At 40.9% G+C, this 22173-nt stretch overlaps 1 protein-coding gene across 12 annotated transcripts in view; it reads right to left on the reverse strand.

Moving 5' to 3' along the window:
* The window catches only part of ESRRG (estrogen related receptor gamma), a 392291-nt gene that overhangs the window by 146236 nt on the left and 223882 nt on the right, over positions 1 to 22173 (reverse strand). Inside the window, exon 1 of one of the 12 annotated variants that reach the window (XM_077175916.1) lies at positions 13145 to 13347. The exons of the other annotated variants lie outside the window; for them this stretch is intronic. Within the exon in view, the coding sequence (XP_077032031.1) occupies positions 13145 to 13200 (56 nt within the window). The 5' untranslated portion in view covers positions 13201 to 13347. Of the gene's footprint in view, positions 1 to 13144; positions 13348 to 22173 lie in introns of those variants that run through there. 12 annotated transcript variants of the gene reach the window in all.

A 22173-nucleotide genomic window follows, 5' to 3' on the forward strand; every position in this document is an offset into this window, starting at 1 on the left:
TGTACTTATTCCTTTGCAGCTGAACAGAGCCATTTACATAGTCCACTAAACACTGTTTAGTAAACACGACAAGAGTGCTTCTAATCTTACTGCCCTTGTAAAACCAAGACAGGGGTTCTGTTTTTAGTGCACACTCTGGTTCAGCATTTATCCTGTTTTATGTTGTTCACACCTGCTGCTGACTAGCAGCCTGCTGATGGGTTGTGGTTTGTGCCGCTCCCAGACAATCCTCACCAGCTCCAACAAAAAACTTATCACTAATGTAGAAACAAAAACCCAACTGCTGTGAAAAAACTGTAAAAGGCAAGAAAGACCTGACATTCCTGCTTCCTTTTCCTTACTCCACTGATCCCAACTGTTCAAATTTAAAACCAGTGTTCAAGTGCACAAGCTTACATTTAGTCCTCATGCCTAGCTTTTCTACGAGTTCTTCTCCAGACAGCAAATCTTAGAGACAAATGTCATGGACACAACCTTTATAAATATATGCTGTGTAGGTGTAATTCACCTTTTCCTTTGTGCCTAATGAAATAATAGGCTTTGCTCTAACAGAAGTACTGAATGCTGATAATGCATCCTTTTGTGAACCTTTACAGGAACAGGCTTTTGCAGATTCAAAAAAAAAAAAAAACCCCAAAACTTCCTTCAACATATTTTCACATGAAATTCAAGATGTTACTGTTGTAGAAATCAGGTTTTGTTTCTTAATCACAACACTAATCTACACACAAGTGTTAAAAAAGAAAAAAGGCCATAAAGTCATACCTATGACTTCTTTTGTACAGAAAATGGAATGCTTTATCCAAGACAAAAATGGATTAAGGAAGAGGTCTGAAATTACAAAGCATTTATAGCCAAGGAGAATAAGAAACTCAAGAGAAGCAAAATGAAAACAGAAATCTTTTGTTTGGTGAACACGTGGAAGCAAAAGGTGCATTGAGATCACGGACAAGAAATCATGTGCATATTTACCAACTCAGAGACTGAGATGAAGGCTCTGTTATCTACAACAAAGTTTTGCACCAGAAAAGTCTCTAAAATGGAGGGCAGTACATGGTATTTTCACACCCACTTCATGGTACTCTTTATACAACTCAAAAAACATAAACAATATTGGAGATATTGTTTGGAGAGCAAACTGTCTCCTTTATCCTGTTATGCCACCTTGGCCTATTTCTTTCTACAAAGAGAAAAATGCTTTCTGTCCAAAAGCCAAGTTCCTGTATCTCTTAAACACTACACAAACCTTTTCATAAATAAAATGTTGGTTGGAGGCCAGACAAGGTAATTCTCCATCCATTAAAATTTATTTTATATCCCATAGGCAAAGACATGCTGAATGACCCTTGGTGATTTCTGAATTCTGCATAGGAACACCAGGGTGTTTCAGCATATATATAAAAAGGTGACATGTATCAAGCAGACATATGCATTCCACATTGCAGCTTTACATCCCAAAATTCATCACCAGAAACAAACCAAGATAAATCAATCTTTATGTAAATTCAGCATTTCAACCTCTCTTGCAATTCAGATGTAAAACCAAAAAAAAAAAAAAGGGGTCAGTCTCACTTTGTCTTACCATCTCCATTTGAAGGATTTCTACCTCCTCTTTAGGCAGCCCAAGGCTGAAGATATGGCATAATGCCAACACTGCTTTTAAGCTCACACAGAAAATATTATGGGGTAATCTTAGTATTTCCTGGTCACACTCCCTTAGGCAACTCTATACTGGTGCAAATGTCACATCCTGGCAGTGAGTCCTTGGACACAGGCTCCACTTCTTGATTGATTGATTTTAAAATACTACCAAATCATTCATTTTTTTTAAATCCATTATAGAGACTGATCCAAAACCTGCTGAAATGAATGGCATTCTTTCCATTTAGTCTTGAACAGTCCACTATCAGTAGAAGCTAAAGATTTCTTCAAACAGATGCAAGCAAGACCTCTGCAGCAGACTGTCCTTCTTCCCTTGGAAAATCTCTCCTAACTTACCTAACAATGGTACAAAAGCCCCACATTAATTTTGTCAAACAGCTGCATCTGCAGTATTCCTCTTCCAGCATTACCTAATGCACAAGTATTACACCTTTTTTTAAAATTAGGATGGGGGGGAGGGGGGAAGGCGGGGGGTCAGGGAGGAAGAATCCCCACCCCCGTCATCCATCAAGTGTACATCCAGGCCACTGCTCCTGAGAAATCTAATATATGCTAAAGAGATACAAAAAGACATAAAAAGCTTTCAGAAATAAAAGTGCTTCAGAAGCTATATTTTAATATTGCCAAGTAGGGTTTTTGCCAGATTATAAAGTTGACTTAAATGCCAGGATACTGAAATGCCTCTGCATTTCAGAGGCAGTGGCAGCAGCTTACAAGATCGCCTGTATTAGTGGCTGAAGTGCATTGCTGATTCCAAAGATAGACTATCATCATCTGTGGGGGAGAATATAAATAAATAAATAAAAATTGGCATTCCCTACCAACCTTGCTACCTGCTGCCTTGAAGCACTCTTTTCAAGTGCAGCCTCCGCAGGAGAAAAAAAAAAAAGTTAAGACTACTTTATTTTGATTATAGTGCTTTCCCCAGGCAGGAATTTTTATTTCAGTTAGAATCTTTAAACCATTACATTTTCAGTGATGCATTTTTATATTTACAGTTGACATCTTCATAGAAGAATGAAACCTTTGAGCAACAGCTCTAAAGCATGAAGGTTGCCTGCAGTAAGTACTTAAATTATTTTACACCCAAATGGAGCCAGTTGTTTTTAGCTAAAATTTAATAAACCTTAAATCAATGACCTTTCTTTTACTGAAAGCTTGCACTCGGGAAAACTAACTTTCCTAAGAAACATATTTTGGTGAATAAATGCCAAACAAAGGGCTATTTAAATCCGAACATTGTCTCAATTTATAGCTTGTGAACATTCGGTTCCTAAATTCCCAACTGCTACCTAATGTATAGAACAGTGGAGCTTTGGTTTAATCACATATCATTGATTTCAAAGTGTCACAGTGATCTCATTGACAGTAATCAATAATAATCCAAAATCAATCAAATATGCTCTTGCACTATCATTCGTCAAATCTGAATATCCCAGAATTAATTGTAGGCATGTGAAAGAAAAAGAATCTAGAATTCAAAAAAAAACCAAAAGGGTACAAAAATACAAATCAGCAAACTTTGAGAAAATAATAGTGCATCTGAGCATGCTTCGTGCCTGCTGGGGTAAGTTAATGATGAATCATACCTTGCCTTCCCAGCAAATACTCTGAAATACATTCTTTTTCAAACATGAAAACACACAGCAACTGAAGGCAGCGGACACACAACTCAATGATCAAGCATGATTTTATGAGCAGCCATGTTACGTGTCAAATATTAAATGTGTTGCCAGTACATTATAAACAGCACAAGTATGTTACACTATGAAGAACTGCATATTGTAAGTTAGCCACTGCACTTCACAAAGCAAGAAAGGATAAAATTGCTGCATTTCTGTACCAAAAGCATGAATAGATGTAGCCACTTATCAAAAGAGCTGTTATTGTTGCCGAGGACTCCCCTCTCAACACATTCACCTGTAATTTTGTCAAGGTAATAAATCCTTCCATTCATTACAGCACACTCAAAAGCACCCTGCTATTTAATTTAAATGGAAAAAAGGCCCAAAGTGTCTAAAACATTTACTTTTGCTAATGTAAAAGTGCTGGCATTTTACTTCATTCCTGATAAGCCGGTGCCAATGGATGTGATTATTCTTTTCTTATTCAAAGCATATCAGTAGTTCAAAAGCACTCTCAATCTTATCAGGTGTATGAACAGCACAGTTACTGAAAACAGTTTGTACTGCTCCTCTCTCTTTCTGCCAGGCTATCAGATAAACCCAACTAACTAACTGTATTTACACACAATCAAACATAAGCTGTGTCTTCAGCACACTGTAGCCTGTTTCTGGCACGTCACATGTTTTCTGCTTGACATTAGTCATAACTAAACCAGCAGCAGTGAATTAGCTTACAACAAAAACAGTCACTCCATAATGCTTAACGCAAAAAGGACATAGGGAGGGAAAAAAATGAGAAAAATTTTGTGAAGAATTATCACTTCTATCTCAATATTTCACAGGCATTTATCTGGTACTACTTGGAAAGGAGCATGGAAGCAATAGGTTTCAAATGCATTCAAAACAGATCTGACACGGGCCTTACCAGTGGAAAAAAAAAAATTATTTGCTTTTTTGTTTATTCTGTTCTCCTGTCCTCCAAGAACTGCGTCTGATTTGCAAAGCGTGAAAAAGTGAAAGAAAGGAAAATGGTTACAGTGTCTGAAGGCATTTAAGTACTGGTTTTATCCGGAATAAGACAGTGATTTCTCATGATCCAGCTTTCACCTGGCACAAAGAACCACCACAAAACAAAACAAAATTTCCCCCACTCTCCCCCAAACAAGCCTCTCGGTAACTCTCCTTTTCATTCAGTGTCTTAGACTGAATTTGCAGCGCTAACTCCTGAAGAATAATAGCAGACCGACTACTTCAGATGAGCCATCCATGGCTTTGAAGATTTCACCTGCCACAGGAAATAGGCATAGGATCCCCTTCATTCTCCTCAGGGTGACAGTGTACTCACCTCAGGGTGAGCACAGCATTTGAAGAGTTAAACTTTAACCTAGCAGTGTGCTCTCAGCTCGCTAAATGCTAAATGAAAACTTCTGGAACGCCAGGAGAAATCCTGAGTTTCGGCTCTTTGATTAATTACAGCCTTCCTTGGGAGCTGGAGCTCCAGCCCCTGCGTGGAGGCTCCTTCCCAGCGCGTCCTCACAGTGACAGCCTCTCCCAGAACCTCTGATGGAGCAGCAAAGGCAGCCCCGTGCCACCACCTGAGCCCATCCCGCGCCTCTGCCCGGACTCCCGGTGCAGAACAGCCATCCTGGAGATGTGTGGGAGAACAATGAGCCGAATTAAGCCAAGTGTGCAGCGCCGGCTAATGCGGCCGATGGTTGTTTCTCCATCTGTGACACCAGGCCCGTGATTGATGGGACAGGTGTCACTCACACCGATGGCAGCCACCTGCCGAGGCCGCTCTGCGCCCTTCATATTCCCCAGCACCAACTGGGCCCGAGCGGCTCCTGCCAGGAGAGTGATGGGGTGTCCCTGGATGTCACTCGGCAACAGGGAACCCCAGTGTCACCCCTTTAATGCTGAGGGGAGCAGCTGGTGGCAGACGTGGCCACTTGGGAACATCTCATCTGTCCCACCATGGTGGCGGCTGCTATGAGAACATTCCCATCAGTGAAAGTATTCCCTGGCAAAGTGAATATAATTCCGTAGAGAAAAACTTGCATTCACAGGGCATTAAACTACCATGGTAAGGGGTGAAAAAATAAAAATGCACTTTTTGATGTAAGAATTTTACCATTCTTCAAAGATAATTTTGCTAGCAATATATGAGCATTTGCTTTGGGAATGCACTCTAAATCTACTTTAGATGGCAGGTGAGTTTTAGCACCTTTTTTTAACTTGATGCTTTTCCCCTTTTTCCCCCTTAGAAGTGAAAAAATAATTGTGCAGGAGAAATCCTCACAGACTTGCTGAAATTAATCCCTCTGAAAACTATTTTAGCATTAATACTTGCCAATCGAGTATCTCACAGTCCACCTAATAAGTAATAAAATACCAACTTAAACACAAAGTGACACTGGCATTCATCCTTCACAAAGACAGGAACCAAATCCTAGGGTCAATTTAAAAATAGAAAAAAAAAATAAAGTAAATAAAGAATATATAGAAAACGGCTTGATTCTTTCTCTTACATTTTCAATATATGGAAAACTATACAAACTGCCAGTATTACTCTGCAAGGCATACATAAAAGAGTATAATTTCATGTTTCTAGTTAACTACTGTCTTTACTAGATGTTCCTGTTTTTTATTTCTTTAAAAATATTCATGTGTGAGATTGAAAAAAGTGTTTCTTCCAAAAACAGCTCTAGAAGCAAACCCAGAAACAGAGGAGAAGGGGGAAAGAGTAGCAATATCATAGGTAAGAACGGACTTAAAACAAGTCACCTCCTCCCCACCCATCCTGGCACCTCTATATGGGAAGGAATTTCAGAAATGCTTAGGAACAAGGTAGCAGCTCATTTTAGATATGACTTTTTCATTTCACTCACCAGCATCTCTACATCTACAGAACTTTAAATTGTTTCCTATCTAGCTGGCTCTGGGGAGGCAGGGGGTGTATAGGCACATATGGCTGGCTTTAAATTTATTAATTAGATTTTTAGCGGTTTTAGATTTTTGTTTCTTGTTTTGTTTGTTTAGAGTTAGGGTTTTTTTCCAAGGCCATTCAAAACAAGCAACAGCAACTCCACATCATCTTCTCATTCTAACTTGCCAAAGCCATCAATCTCTGATCACACCTATTAGAATCTCACTGTAGCCAGCACTACATTTTGCGACAGCTTGACCAGTTGTTTAAGGGAAGAGTGTGTGATGGAGCAAAGCTAAATCGACACATCTGTGATACTTCTGACACCCCTCAGCATGGCTAATATTAATTTGTTTTCTTTGGCTAGGTAAGTGCTGCCAAAACACATTACATATGGTATGTAGTTCCAATCAAAATGATGAAAAGGAGATGTGCAGGGTTTTTTTTTCCACTTACAGCAACATGAAGACACACAGAGTGCTAAGAGACAGCTACACGAAGCTACAGAGTAATAACTTGAAAAACCTCTAATCACTGTATCTTAAAGTTTGGTTTCAGAATACAACCCTTTAAGAGAATCTGCCCTCCCATATAAAAACAGTAGCTCAAAGCTGCAAAGAGTTTTTACTCAGGATAAGAGAATATAATTTTCATTGTATGACGAAAGGATATATTTCGACTATTCTTGTGTGCATAGGGGTAACTAATCATATTGCAGCAGGCTATCATATAAATAAATGTGCACAATTCTGTACAAGGATATTATAAATGGCTTGATTACACTGAGGAAAAGGCCTTCTATTTCACACACCCCACGATACTAACTTACCACAGTGCATGATGATCCGCCTCCAATTTCATACTTAAGGTTCTGTATTAGCGTCACAAAATATTAAGTTTTGTGGCTGTTTTTTTTGTTTTGCCTTGCCTTGTAAATAATTTTGACCCAAGTAAGAAAATTTCACCTAGATGTCATAAGAATTCAGGCCGGTACCCCATAGAAAGAATAAGACATTCAGCGGTACAGAAAAACAGCATATGCTTGTCTTTTACACTGTAAAAGTATTTCTATTGCTCTAACTTCCATTAGGCTGCTAATAGACATTTTTCTAGGAAGTATAAGAAGCTGAAGTGAAAAAATGAATTTTATTTCAATTTTAGAAGAAATGGGTAATGATGTTCTGATTTAAAAGCTATGCTACTTAAAAGAGGAAAATAATTGGAAATTAGATAAGATTCCCTTTGATGCAAACCTGTTATCTTAAGGAACAGCAAAGAGAAAACCTCTTCTTCATTTGAGGGAAATACAAATTAATTGGAAAACATTACCAGCATTATGTAAACAAACCCAAGAGATTTAAAGCTTTTGTAACACCAAAAATACATAAATTGTTTCATAAGACACAGAAGTCAAAAGGCAATATCCTATAGAAGCTACTCTCCGAAGTGCTACTGAAAAAGCAATACCAAGTCCTTTAAAGAATAATTAAGCAGTACCATCTGAAATGGCAGTATACAAATTCAGTTAAACATTTTTCTTTAATGTTAAAATAGTAAAAAATAGTATTTTTACTTCTGGACAACAGAACCATAACAAAAGAAGAAAACAAAAACCCCACAACTATAGGACTTCCAGAGAGGACTAAGGAGCATTAAAACCGCATATGTATTTTATATTTTTGTGTGAGGACATCATGGTGTATATCAACAACCACATGCAGGAGGCTTACCTCCCTAAAAATAATTATATTCTTTAGATGTAAATATAACTGTGTGTCCAAGGACATATTTGGCTGAAAAAATAAATCTGTTTGATGGCCAAAACTTTTAGAAATGTGAATAAATATTAGACTTCTCATTTACTCGTGAGAGAAAAATTTTATAAAAACATACAGCATCTTTTAAAAGCAAATCTGGGAGTACAATACAAAACCTGCTAGATTACATGGAGAACCTACTACAAAATGAGGTGTAAATACTTTACATTGCTGGCCAGCTCTTTTCTCATGGATAAGAAAAAACCCACATAAAACCACATAAAGGCAGCTGCTTTTTGACAAGCAACTGCACAGAGGGAAGTTATATAGCTCTGCATATATATATATATATATACTTACTGTGTATATGTCTGTGGCTAACACACAACAATAGATGTACACTGCCAAAACTGCATAAGGAATACGCTATACACCTGGAACACACACAGAGGCATGGATATAAACGTGTTTGAACACAAAACTTGCTGTGCAGAGGCAGAAGATTTCACACAAAATGCAAATATACAAAACAAAACCATTACGTACATGCTGCTACAGACAGGGCTGTGCACGTACGAGTCCCTAAGTCGAGCCTAAAAGACGATACACGAAATGTAAAAGAACGGGTAATAAGTGGAGTGTCAAGCTGCAGCGACTGCTGGTGTCATCCCTGCACTATCAAACATACATATGAGTATGATTGGAGACAGAGAGGCTAAATATTTCACTGTCAGAGCATGTTGAGAAATGCAATTCATTTCTCTCTCATGTGCTTTAGGACAATGACAATTTAATACAAGGCCAGTGGATGTAAAAGAGATAAAAACTGAACAAACTGGCCCAGCATAATCACAGATTTCCTCTAGAGAGCTCGGTAGCATGAGGCTTATATGCACTTGTAACAGATCAACGTTTTATTGTTTCTTCCCTCCATGAATTTGCTGTGAAAAAGAATTCATAGCAAAGCTTATTTTATAGACAGAGGCTACTTCAGGCTTCAATAGGAGCAAGAATTTATTTCATATTGTTTTCCTACTTCTCTTATACATTTTACTTATTCTAAGCAAAAAAGTAATTATTTTATGTACTTCCTTGAAAGGTTAAATAAGCATTTTTTAAAATTTCTACTTATACTTCCACAGAGGTGCAAGCAACCTCCGTGCAGGCCCAGGGTCAGTCCTTCAAAAACAGTTCTGTAAAATGAATCATCTTGTCACTTATTCATGAATATATTATACTTTTATACCACAATTTTTCTATCATAACTTTGTAACATACAGAAATAGCAGCATAGCATGGGGACTGACATATCTGTGAGAATAGACATATCATACTTTTTAGCTACTCTAAGCAAAGTGGGCTTCAAGTATTGTTAAATATTATCATAGACAAGTTACCTTCTCTATTTGATGAATAGCACCATGTATTTGAAATTAATTGCAAAAGTAGAGTTGGCTAATGAGGTGGCCCTTATCTTTTCTCAGCAGTGCAAGCACAAGTATTTTTCTGCTGGCTCAATATTTTTTAAATGCCCAAAGTGCTATTAACTAAGTTGAAATCTGATTAAAATATGAACATTAAAATATTCACAACAGCTAATGCAGCTACACAAAAAAAAGGGCTAAGAAAATTCTTATCTCTTTTCTTATCATTAAGCATGTGTTTTGAAAAATAATAATTAAATAAATTGTTCCCTACAGATTCTCACACTTGTTTTGCTTCCCATTAGCATCTCTGAAAACAGTTTGTTAAGACAATAGTTATTCTTTATTATGGAACTATGGGGATGATGCCCTTCTACCTGCCTCAGTTTAAAAAGAAATTTGTAGGAAATGTTAAAGCTTAAGGTCTGTCAGAAAAAGGACAGCGAATCTTAGGAAAAAACTGGGGAAAAAAGTATGGAAAAAATGATCAGCCATTCGAGAGAATTAATGGATATCCACAAGGGCTTTGCTAATAACATGGGTTAATTACCGCTGCAACGCACCAGGCTCAGTAAATAAAAGAGCACAACCATAAACACATTAAAATGAGCACCCATCACTAAAAGAGGGGTAAGCCCCAGTAAAGGAAAATCTGCCAGGTAGGCATTTCAGCACAAACCCTTTATACTTCCTGCAGGATTCAAAAACTTGCCAGCAGTGTAGCAGAACCAAAAAAGCAAAGTCCTACGACCGGAAACAGGTAAGGAAGAAGGGACCAAGGCCTGCCTGCTGCCCAAGGGGAGAGCCCTGGGAGAGCCCAGGCAGGGGCTCAGTGCCACCCCACACAAGGGGCACCCACCAGAACACCAGCCTGGGGCTTTATTTCTCAGGAACAACTGGACCAAGCTATCGAATAAGACAAACGGGCGAGGTTAAAGACCTTCAGAGCCTGGAGAAACCGTAGAGCGGAATCAAGTGCTGCTTCCCACATCACAAAGAAGCGTTCTTCAGTCTGCCCCTTTCCTGCCTTTACGAATGAAAGACACTTCTAAAAAAATTCTTCAGCAATTTGAGGCTATGCCAAAATATTTTAAAGAGTGAAACTGACATAAACTCTTTTATGTTTAGCACATAATCACCTAGTGCACATACAAACACACAAATATATGTACATGTAAGTAACACACACACTCACATTCATCCATACACAAACACAACCCGGCCAGACTCACAGGGTGACTCCACAGATCATTCCCACATTGCAACATGAAAATGGTTAGAAAAATATAAAATATGTACACCAGCCATCACTGCACTGAAGTACTCACATGCTGTGACACCTACGACCACTTTTTAAATGTTACAGCCCTTCTATGCAACCTTTATTTCTTGTCATCAGAGTATTGTATCCGTTCTGTTGTAAAATGAAAATCTATGCACAGGAACAGATGAATTTGTTTCACATATAAACATTATTGCACACTTTTAAATGGAGAAACTGGGAAAGCAGCTACATGCTCAAATGAATGAAACACAGTGAGCCACAAAACATACACAGCGCACAGAAGCTTTCTGGAGTTACAAATTTCCTCAATTTTCTATGTTTGGCATTCAGAGACCGTGTTTAAATTTACCAAACTACTTCTGTTCTCTCCCCTTCCTACCCCCCCTGCTTTTTTTGAGTGTTTCAATTGCCTTTCCTTCTTCCAACAGCTGTGACAACTGTTAAAACAGTCGGTAAAATTAAGTCCGCTCTATAATCCTTTAGTCAATGTTACATTTTAATCAGAGGTTGAAGGAGATTTCCCGTTATGAACGCAGTGATTCATTTAAAATTATTAAGCTGACACATATGTCAAAATGAGCAGATATATTTATTGCATCTGTTAGCTTATTAACTATTAGTAATTATTAGTGCTATTGTTATTGCTGAAAGAGCAAAAAGCTAAGACTGCAGCTGGCTTTAAGTTATTGCATTCTTTAACAAGCTCTGCCTTAAAATCAAAGCATACCTAGTGATGGTCAGACAGATATCTGCGCACTCCCAAAACGTTCGGACAATTTCTAGCTCGAATCCTCTCTACCCTCATCCATAAGAACTGCAGAAACTCCTACATGTATGTCCTTATGCTTACATGTGCACATGCATGTTACAGTATGTAGTTAAATCCCAGTTATTACGGATATTAATAACATGCAAAACTCTGTTTATTAATTGAGATGGAGAAGCAGATATGTTTCTGAATGTTAATTCTTTCTCTGTGTCCACTCAATCCCACATGCCTCCAGCCCTGCACTCAGACAATATATTAAGAGTGTTTTGAGATGACTTTTAATTGAGTCAGAGGAAGAAAAAAATTAGTTTGAATCTTGCACCGGAGCCAAAAAGACATGTGCCCCGATTTCATTTAAATGCATCTACTCTAAGAGGCTTATCTAAACTAATCATTCAAATTAGCTGTAAGAAGGTAAATTCAAGAAAGCTGCTTTGGGGGGGTGGGGGCGTTGAAACATCCACCAAAAAAAAAAAAAAAAACCCACAAAAAAAAAACAACCCACAACCATAAAATACTCAACTTATCATCTTTTTATCTATTTCATGAAAAACTTGTCACTGTTAGTAAAAGCTGTGGAAACTGCATTCTTACATTATGAAGCTATCTTACACTATATACATACAGTGCGCTGACCTGTAAGGCATAGCTGAGAAGGCACCCTACGTCTGTTTATTTGCTCTTCTTTACCCCCAAAACACTACAGTGGCTTTTCCACGCGTCCCCTTCCCAAACTGCATTCCTGCGAGCCAGGCTATTTGTTACTTCCCATCTTATTTCCCTAACATGCGATCACGGCAATTCACTTTTCATGCCTGGCTTAATTACCACCAGCCATGCAGTGTGCAGGCAGTAAGGACAGCTAGTGGGCATCCACCTATAGTACACTGTCACCTCCGGAGCAGCCTCTCCGCGGCCGCGGCGGGGGCGATGCTGGCTGCCGGCCGGGGCTTCTCGGCGCTCCCGTCTGTCACTGCCGGCCTAACACCGGGGCAGAGACGTAAGTGGCTCGACAAGAAGAAAAATGAACCGGTGACAGCTCCCGTGATATACTAATATTTAATCCCGGCTGCGGGCTGAAATCAAGTTCAGGAGCCGCTCCTCAGCCCCAGACCGCCCGGTTCTGTTTGGGCGCCAGGCTTTCCGCCGGAGTCACTCCGCCAGGTATCTGAGAAGTGCCAGCCAAGAACTGCGGCTCCTCAAAAAGTGTGTTCGGCCGCCTTTGTAGGGAGCAGCAGCCGCGGGGAGGGACACGCCGTGCGGCGCGGACCCCGCCAAGTGCCCCACGCCGCCTCCCCGGCCGCTGCCGCCGCTGGTGCGGAGCGGCGCCCCCCGGCAGGGCGCTCGCACCGCACCGGACCGGCGGCCGCCACTGCGCCGGGCACCGCGCCGGCGGCCGCTCCCGGCCGGCGCCCTCCCGCCCGCCGCCGCCTCTCCGCCGGCGCTGCCGGCGCACCTGTCAGACGGCGAGCGCCGGGGCGGCCGCGGGGCCGGGCGCTCGCCCGCCGCCAGCGCCTCTCCCGCCGGGCGCATCCCGCCCGGCCCCCCCCACGGCGCGCAGCGGCCGCGCAGTGCCCCGGGCCGGCTCCCGCCCGCGGCCGCGGCGCAGCGTTACCTGCAGCGGCGTCTTAGGCGCCTGTCATGTTTGGGGCAGGCGGCGTGCGGCGGTGGGGTGGGGGCGGGGAGCGGTACCTACTCTTCCTCGTAGTGCAGGGAGAGCGGCTCCGGCAGGCAAAGTTCTACCGAATCCATGTGCGCCCGGCGACCATCCTCCGTGCGCCCCCGCGGTGAAAGCAAAGTTTCCGTGGCCGAGCGCCGCGCACTTGGCACGGGCGCGCTCCGGGCGCGGCGGCGGCGGCGGGCGGGGACCAAAAGCTCGCCCGCGCGCCTAATCAAGGACTTAAAGCCCCGCGCGGAGCTCATGAATATGCAGCAGGGCTGTACATATGCATCCCCCCGGCCCGGGGGGACGGCCGATTGGTGGGGCCGCGGCCAATCAGGCGCCAGGGGCGCCGGGGCGGCCCGGCGCGCGGGGCGCGCGGCAGGTAGAGGGTGGGGACGGGGGAGCGGCCTGAGGCGGCGGCGGCGGCCGGGGCAGAGCCCGCGGACGTGCCCGCGCCGCCGGACCGACCGAGGCTGCCCGCTCTGCTTCCCGCCTTCCCTTCCTTCCCTTCCCGCCCGGCCCCAACTTCGGCAGGTACCTTGGCAGGCTCCCGGTTAAGGATTGCGCGCAAAGGTAGAGGATGAAGTTTGCGCCGCCGCCGCTGCCGGCCGTGGCGTTTGGCTGTGGCGGCAGCCGGGCTCGGCTCCCGGCGCGCTCTCCCGAACGCCGCTTCCCTAACCTTTGGAACTGCTCGGCGCCGGGGAAAAACAAATAATTATAACGCCAAGCGCGGCCTGCCGAAGCCTCTGGGTAACTCAACTTTTCATTGTCGTGCGAGTTGCTTTTCGGGGGGAAAGGGGAGGGGGAGCGGGCTGGAATTTGACTATGTATATGTGATGTTATACATAAAAACTTATAAAAATTCCACAACTATCTAATATAGAGATATATAATTTCCTATTTAAAAATTAAAAGTTTCCTTTTCTATTTAGTTAAAAAAAAAATACATTCCTAACAAAACGAGCACAAATCCAGTCCTTAGCATTATGGATGCAACTGGGAGCGAATACAGGTACGCGTGTTCCTATACAACAGGGGGGCGTGTGTTTATTTAAATATAAATGTATAAAGCATCTGCCCCTATACGAGTATTTGTATGTTTAGATGTGTATATTTAGACATGAAAAAGAAAAGATCCAGAACTGATCAATTTCCTCTGTTAGTGTGCAGGGATTAGAGTGGACCAACTCAGCCTGCCTCATTTTAATGAGATAAGGGCTGCGCTGGAGCAGCTCTGCAGTAGTAAATCTGGGAGGGTGCCTAGACCTCTATAGTGTTTGAGGGCTTGGGTTTTTTGTAAAGTAAGTTTTGCTGAACTAAAGGGGCGATAAACACATATCCCTGTAGGCATGCCTGCATAAACATCACCAAGCTCGGTTCCAGCAAATTACTGCTTATAGCCAGCTTAGAGTTGTTCTCTGGCATATGAAAGATTCCTGATTAAACTTGTTCCAACACAAAAGAATGTACTCAGATTTAGGGACATTAGAGACACTGTTTGCCCTGAAACACATGCACATATCCTGTTTTGAAAGTATCAGTAATGAATATAAGATGAATTTTTTTTGTCAAAAGCTCCCACCTTTACTTAATATTACAACTAAGGCACCATACATATTTTCCAGGTTCAAAGTGTTTCTGTCCCTACTAATGAAAACAGATGCAGGCTGTTTCTGTCCAGAAAAAAGCCAAACCGACACTGGAAAGACAATAATTTCTTAGAATGCAGCTACCCTCGTGCAAAATCTTTTGTGACTGGAGCCCTAACATGATGCAAATGGCAGTCTTTTAGATCAAAACAAATCAGTGTGAACCCTCAGAATGCAGTAATACTATTCACAGAAATGCCCTCTCCAGATCTCTCTCACAGCATTTTACAAAAAAATATACAGCAACAGAAGCAAATCCCAACATATGTAGGTTCAATAGACATGCTTGTGTATGTTTACAGCAAAGAGATTCCAGCATTCCGTATTTTACCTTATGTGAAGACTGGGCCTGCTTCCTACAAACCTGGTATAAATACTTGCAATTTTAGGAATCATAACTCAGACAGCAAAACTACAGCTCAAACTACTGTATAAAAGCAGGTAGTAAAAGCTTAATTACCAGTAGCATTATGCTGTCTATATTGTTAAATGTGAACTCTGTAATTAAGATGTAAATTTGCTTGTGAGCAGTGAATTAAAAAGCTCTGAAATGTAGAGTAAAATTTAAGTACTCTGTAGAAACATCAGGGACAAAAAAAAAATCAATTTTTACCAAATTTTAAAACAGGAGGCATTAAGTGTTACTCTGTAAGAATATCCTCTTTAAGTAACAACTTGATAATGTAGATTTTGGAATTAAATCAGAACTGGAATAGGATGTCTTTATGTATAGTTATCTGTATGACTATATAAACTCAAAATGCAGTTCCTACAAACTGATTTACATGTGCACATGGGCAAAACATACAAATACAAATATATTGTTTGTACCAAGTATCTCAGTGTATAGATATATAAGTATATGAGTATGTCTGTTTGTAGATTTATACCCAAAATGTCTATTTTGTCAGTATTTTTTATTCCAAAATGCTTTTAAATCTTTGCATGTACATGTCTTTTTCTTATATAAATATCAGCCATAAATTATTCCCTGTACATTTGATATGGTCACTTTTCTGTATTACATTCATTGGAATACACCCTCCTGAAAATCTGACAGCTAATCCATTCTGAAACTTACGGAAGCACAGGTTAGCTTCATTCCTACTTTTGTTCATTATCTCCCAAGATTTTATATTCAGGGGCTGAAACACGATGGTCTCTCCTTCTGTCATGGTCTGTCTTCCTGTAAGCCCTCGTTTTCACATTCCCATAGTTTCCACTACCTTGTGAGCTTGCTGTCCCCCACCCTCCTCTACTCCCCCAAATAACGCGGTTTTCCTCTCCCCCTGTGAGCCGTCACCAGTTTTCTATCAAGCATCTTTCATCCAAGCAAGCAGCTCTCTGCCCTGCCAGTGCTGCCTCTTGGAGAACCAGAAAGACTGTGCTGTACTTTGCATGTTGATAAACAAAGCAGTTGGCTTCTTCCCCCAGGGACTGAAAGTGTCACCTCCACCAGACTGGGGCCTGGAATTCCAGCTACATTCTTGAACTTGGGTTTCACAGTTACAGATCAGTTTGGGGAGAGTGGAAAAAAAAAAAGGTAACAAAGAGATTACTGCAGCAAATAAACTGGGGCTAACTGTAGCTTCATTTTAAGCTCTTCTGTAGAAATAAATAAAAGCAGTAGCCAGAAGTGGGGGGGGGGGGGGGGGGTGAGAAGGCAATCCAGGTACCAGTTTACTGTATTTTATCAGGGAATACACAATAAGAACATGCAAACACATCTGCAATAACTTATCAAAATGTACAGTGCAAAATCTTACCACAAGGAGTCTATACAAAACAGTGGTAATGGAATCAAGAGAGGAGAAGGAAAAAATCGTCAGGAGTACCTGTACCAGCCAAGGGGCATTGCTGAGCAGCACCTACATTTCCATGTCTCTCTGTGCACCTAATTTTTCCTGTGTGCCAAACAGTACATCTTTAAGCATCTTCACATCTAAATACTACAGACATTTCAAGGCATCAGAAGAGCCAGATTCTTAAAGCACACCCACCTCAAGGCAACTGAAGTGAGGTTCAGTGGCACTTCACAGAAACCTCACAGTGCACTGTGTCAAATGTGTATTTACCAAAAGGAGCAACAAGCTCAAGCCAGCAGGGAAGCTGCAAGAATATGAAAGTCTGGTAGCTGGCGAGGATTTATTTGGGAATAAGCATACTTTAGATAAAGATTTGCAATACACCATGGAGGCTTATTCCAAGTCCAGCTGGAAAATACCATATTGTTAAGAGTTTGAAATAAATACTGAAGTGTCAACAAATATGTGATCTTCTCTTTTTTCACAACCACTCTCCTTAAAGAAACACAACTCAGATGTGATCTCACTCAGTGCTACAGTGAGATTAATGTTAGTATTGACACTGACAACTGCTCTTTTGTGCTTCTCATTGGAAGGCACTCGATGCACCCCTGGATATGCTGCTAATGAATTAAAAAAACTAATGCCTCAAAAGTTCCCAATTCTGCTCACCTGTTTGTACATAGTTGGACAAATGCTATCAAGTTATTACTTGAAAGCCATCTGCCTCTTCAGTCTGTATTTAGCATTAATTACTCTTTGTTTTGATCTTAGGGGAAAAAGCTCACACAACACAATCTCTGATGCTCCTTAGAACTTTTCCACAGTGTGTTCACAAATACACGGAGCAAGGCTTTTAGCTTTAGTTGCTACATTCAGTCCCAGCACATAAAAAATGTCTCTGTGAAATAACAGCAATTGCCTTACCATGTTACTGAACTACATTCAATTTATCTGGTCTCAAATAAATACTCCATATTTTCTCCTTGTTTTATTTTCAAGGGCATGGGTATTGAAATGACTGCTTTCACTGGTACAGAATAGAATCTGTTCACACTGCTATAAATAAATATTCTCTTGACGAAACACCTTTTCCAAAGCCTCTGACAAAATGAAAGGAAAAAAGAAAAAAAAAAAAAGAAAGAAAAAAGAAATAAAAACCACCAGAAGAAGGAAGCTACATGCACATTGCCTGTCACCCACCAAAAAAGGTCCCCTCCCTAAAGATAATTCAGGCACACACTTCAATATGGATATCTCACTATTACCCCAAGCTCTTTTTTTAGTAGAAGTTTCTTCAGAGAAACTGAAGTACATTACCGTCTCAGACAGCCAAGGATAAGATGACTGAGGGAATTCAGTTGCTCTGTTTAATTAATACAGGATTATTTCACTTTCATTTTGTGAAGCTAATAATATGACTGGTGGAATGTCAGTAAAAATTAAATCATAAACTAGTGCAGTACCAAAGGGAAAACTTACTTTAGTTATGGAGTATTCCCAGCAGAAATCTTGAAAATCTTATACATATTTACACTGATAAAATACCACATGTACTTCATGGGATACTGCAAGCTTTCTACAATCCTTGTGGCATGTTTTTACAGAGCAAGAGTTAACATTTTGAGATTATACATTAATAAATGAGTTGCAGTTGTATTGTTTCTTGAATGTTAAGCACCACATACTAAACGCAGGAACACGTTCAAGGTCAATGCCCTATTTTAGACCTTTTCAGCAGCTGTGATATTATGATAATCATACTTAAAATATTCCTATAGAAAGAGTAAATTAGCCCCTTTCACTAGAAGGATTATTATGATAAACAACAAATCTGAAAGAGAACAAATTCAGATTTCTCTTTTTGTTTGTTGCTTTCTGTTTTGTTTTGGTTTTCCCCCCCCCCAGCAATGCAATAAATTGCTGTCTTTTACTGTGATGGCTTTTCTGTCCAGGAATTTATAAAAGAAAAAGGCAAACCTAAAAACCCAACACTTTATTCTGCACTTATATTACCTTTTGGTGGTGGTTTTTGGTTTTTTTTGTTTTTTTTTTTTTTTGGAGGCCTCACCTATGTATAAGTGCCTTCTTTAAAATGCATTATGCTTTCTATTAGAATCAAAACATACCGGTTGACATCCCATTCTATCACCTATATTGCAGTGAAATGTAATATCCCACTAAACCAGAAGGGAAAGAAGAAAACTTAGTATCAGCAGCTATTCCTAAGCAAGATTAGGGGTTTAGCTCCATCTAATTGAGGGATGAGACACGTCCCTCAATGGGTCTCTCCCCACTCCCCCACCTGCCCTCCTACCTGGCTGCAAGCTCAAAACGCTAAAAATAGAAGAAGACGACGGAGCGTAAATATTTCCCCAGCGAAAACACCAATAATCTTTACTGAGCTGACATGAATTGCTTGTTACACTGCCCTAGGATATCATGGCTCGAAGCGAGCGCGCAGACACGCACAGAGCCACCAACCACCCTCAAAGGTTTTGTGCCGTCTATTTGTGCATGTCCATGTCGCAGAGGCTCCTACGACATCTGACGTGGAGCTGGGACACCTGCGGTACAGAACGCTCCCTCCAGCCTGCCTGCCCCTACCCCCGGCGCTCCCAGCCCCTCTTCCATCACTCTTCTTCCTTTTTCTCCCCCTGCTCCCCCCTCCACTCCCTTCGTTCTGGCATTTTTATTATTAATGTTATTGCTATTATTACTGTCCAAGCATAAGCTGATCCACAGGGGAGCCTGTGTAATTTAACCCCTCAAGCACTAAATTCCTTCACATGTGCCAAAGACACAGGTTTGTTGTTGCCTCCAGCAATATCCCAGGAAGACGAGTGATGGCGGTGTCATATCATCACACAGCGACTTAATCTATTGCGACACCCAGGGAACGGGTAACTGAAGAGATTTACAGAACATGCTCTCTGCCTGAATACAAAATGTTATCCCCTTTACCAACAAGCTCAAGTCACAAGAAACAAAGTGAAACAATTTTTGCCCTCTTATGGCTCATTGTTTCCATGACTGCTTTATCCAATCCTACCCCCCCATTACTTGTCCCACTGTACATCTTCTAGCTATACAACACTTTTTTTCAACATTTTTGTTCTCCATCCTTTGTTCTTCATGTGTTCTCTGATTAACAAACAGCTAGATCATGTTGAACTGCCAAGTAACATAAACCTTGGAAATCTTTTATCCATACACTAGACGACTGGAACTATCACATCAGGGTTATCTCTACATGCTGTCTTTATGTTCTCTGACATCTAATGCATGCTTTTTAAAACAATGGATTAAAAGGGTTGCACTTTTTAAAGGTGCAAGGAACGCTAAATTAAGCACACATTAGCTACAATAAACACCAACCTCAGGAAAGCATCTATTTTAAGTACTGCAAATCACAAACCCCCAGTCTGTTTGTCAAGTAGGGACTTTCAACATGGTTGTCTGTCCTGTTATGCATAACTATTAAGGAACAATTCAATATAATAAAGCAGCCTATAATTGTTCTCTCCAAGATCGAGGTGAGATTCTCTCTCTTCTAACATTTCACTGACCTAGGAAGCAAGAATTTGGCACAGAATTAATACTGAAGACAAACGAGACTAGTGAAACGTCCTCAGCTCAGGATAACCTGATTGTGCTGGTGAAAAGAGCTTTCACCATGGGAAATTAACTGCTCTGAAACCACTGGTAACAAAGGCTAAGTTCAGATGCTCAAGAGTAAACAAATCCTTGCTCCCCATAAAGTAATAGCTACCCTTATCTCTAGACACCCAGATCTAAAATAGGTAGAGGCTTCCATGAAGGCCACTGAACCCTGTCCTTTCCTTGTAGTAACAGAACACTTGATTTTTCAGTGTATGTTTCAGTATACATGCCTTTTTAAAAGCCTGTATCAGCTGAATGACTGAGCACTCAAAAATGTACACGTTGTCTAGAGGCATATTTAGACTCCAGGTTACATGATTTCTTGAACACATACTTGTGGGCACAGGAAGACATTAAGAACTCCTTGTACTTCTCCCAGCCAATAAGATGAAGAGACTTAAAAGACAGGTTATCATGGATATACAGCTTCCAGATGGTAACTGTGTGGTTCCAGGAGTTGAAAGAAAAGTGGAATTCACCACCAATTGCTTTTTTCCCATGCCCTTCAGCTCCAGCCCCCTGAAAGCCCAAGCCTGATGTGTCGGAGTGCACTGAGATGCTGCTGAGCATTGCTATATTCCTTTCCCCTTAGTGGTGGGTGGGAGGTTTAGAATGCCCACCGAGAAGATGGCAGCGCACACCAACCCAAGTGCAGCATCCTGCTATCTCCAGTAGACTTGTACACTAACATTTAAGGGAGCATTAATGTCATTAATACAATACTGAAGAGTCACACTTTTAACAAAAATACCTGTGTTACATTACATTAATACAATGAAAACCTTTTTTTCTGGCTCTATTAGTATGTATGTTCAAATGACAGCATATAATCATAATGACATCCTCCTGCAGCTGAAGCCTTCTATTATCAACTCTGTTTCTGTCCTATAGCAGCTTCACTTCTATTGACCAGACAGTTAGCCCTGTTCAATTATTCAATCTCAAATCAATAGATTTTAGCTCCACATATAATAGTTAAGGTGTAAACAATATGCACGTGCTCTTTCAGCTTTATTAATTTACTTGCAAATTTGAATTTATAGCTTATTTTTTAAGAAACATGCAAATTTCAGTTTTCATATTAGGCAGTTTATTCCTCCCACCAGCTCTGCCCCTGTTTCCAGAAATCAAGTTTAACTTGCCTATGACGTAAATGTCTTTCTTTCACAGATAAAAAAGGAAAAGTAAGAATGATAATTATTTGATCCTGATTATGCTGAATAAAGCAATAAAATAGCAGTATGACTTTTAAGCAGATCCAGTCAATATTTCGTTGCTAAAGCAGTCACTCAAGGTGTGAATTGATCCAGAAAATACAGCCTTTAGACTTGCTGCACTTCTGACACTTGTATCACAAACAATTCGGTTCAATTAATGCAGGTATGTGTCCGTGTGTGTGCCTATACCTACACAAACCACATGGAAATGTATTATATTATGGGCTCTTGGTTCTATGTATCTTCACACACAAAAAAGAGGAGGCAAGAAAGTAAACTGAACCAACACATGCATACAGAAGTGAGTGCCTCCATCCTTCATTCTAGTTAAAAGCCGCTTTATTAATTTTGTCCCTCCAAGCTTACAGAGCTTCCAGTTGACAGTCCGATTTTACTTTCTTTTTTCAAACAAATGCATGTTGACTTGAGCAGCACATACCCCCCACTCAATACGTTAGCACTGCAGAACAGATTCCTGATTACCTGCAATGCTTTAACAGAGTATAACAGGTTCCTGATTACCTAATTCCTGAAAGTACATCCATTTTTGTGCATCTAGAAAACAGATCTAACACTAGTGCCATAATGCAGTATCTTTACTGACCAGATAACCCAGAATAATATGGTTACAATTTATCTGAGCTTGAGTTCAAACAACACTACCCAATGAAATACAGATATCCTGGGGAACACCCATGCTGTTACCTGCCTTGAACCCTTCCAGGACT

The sequence above is a fragment of the Agelaius phoeniceus genome, chromosome 3 (genome assembly GCF_051311805.1).
Source record: "Agelaius phoeniceus isolate bAgePho1 chromosome 3, bAgePho1.hap1, whole genome shotgun sequence".
NCBI lineage: Eukaryota > Metazoa > Chordata > Aves > Passeriformes > Icteridae > Agelaius > Agelaius phoeniceus.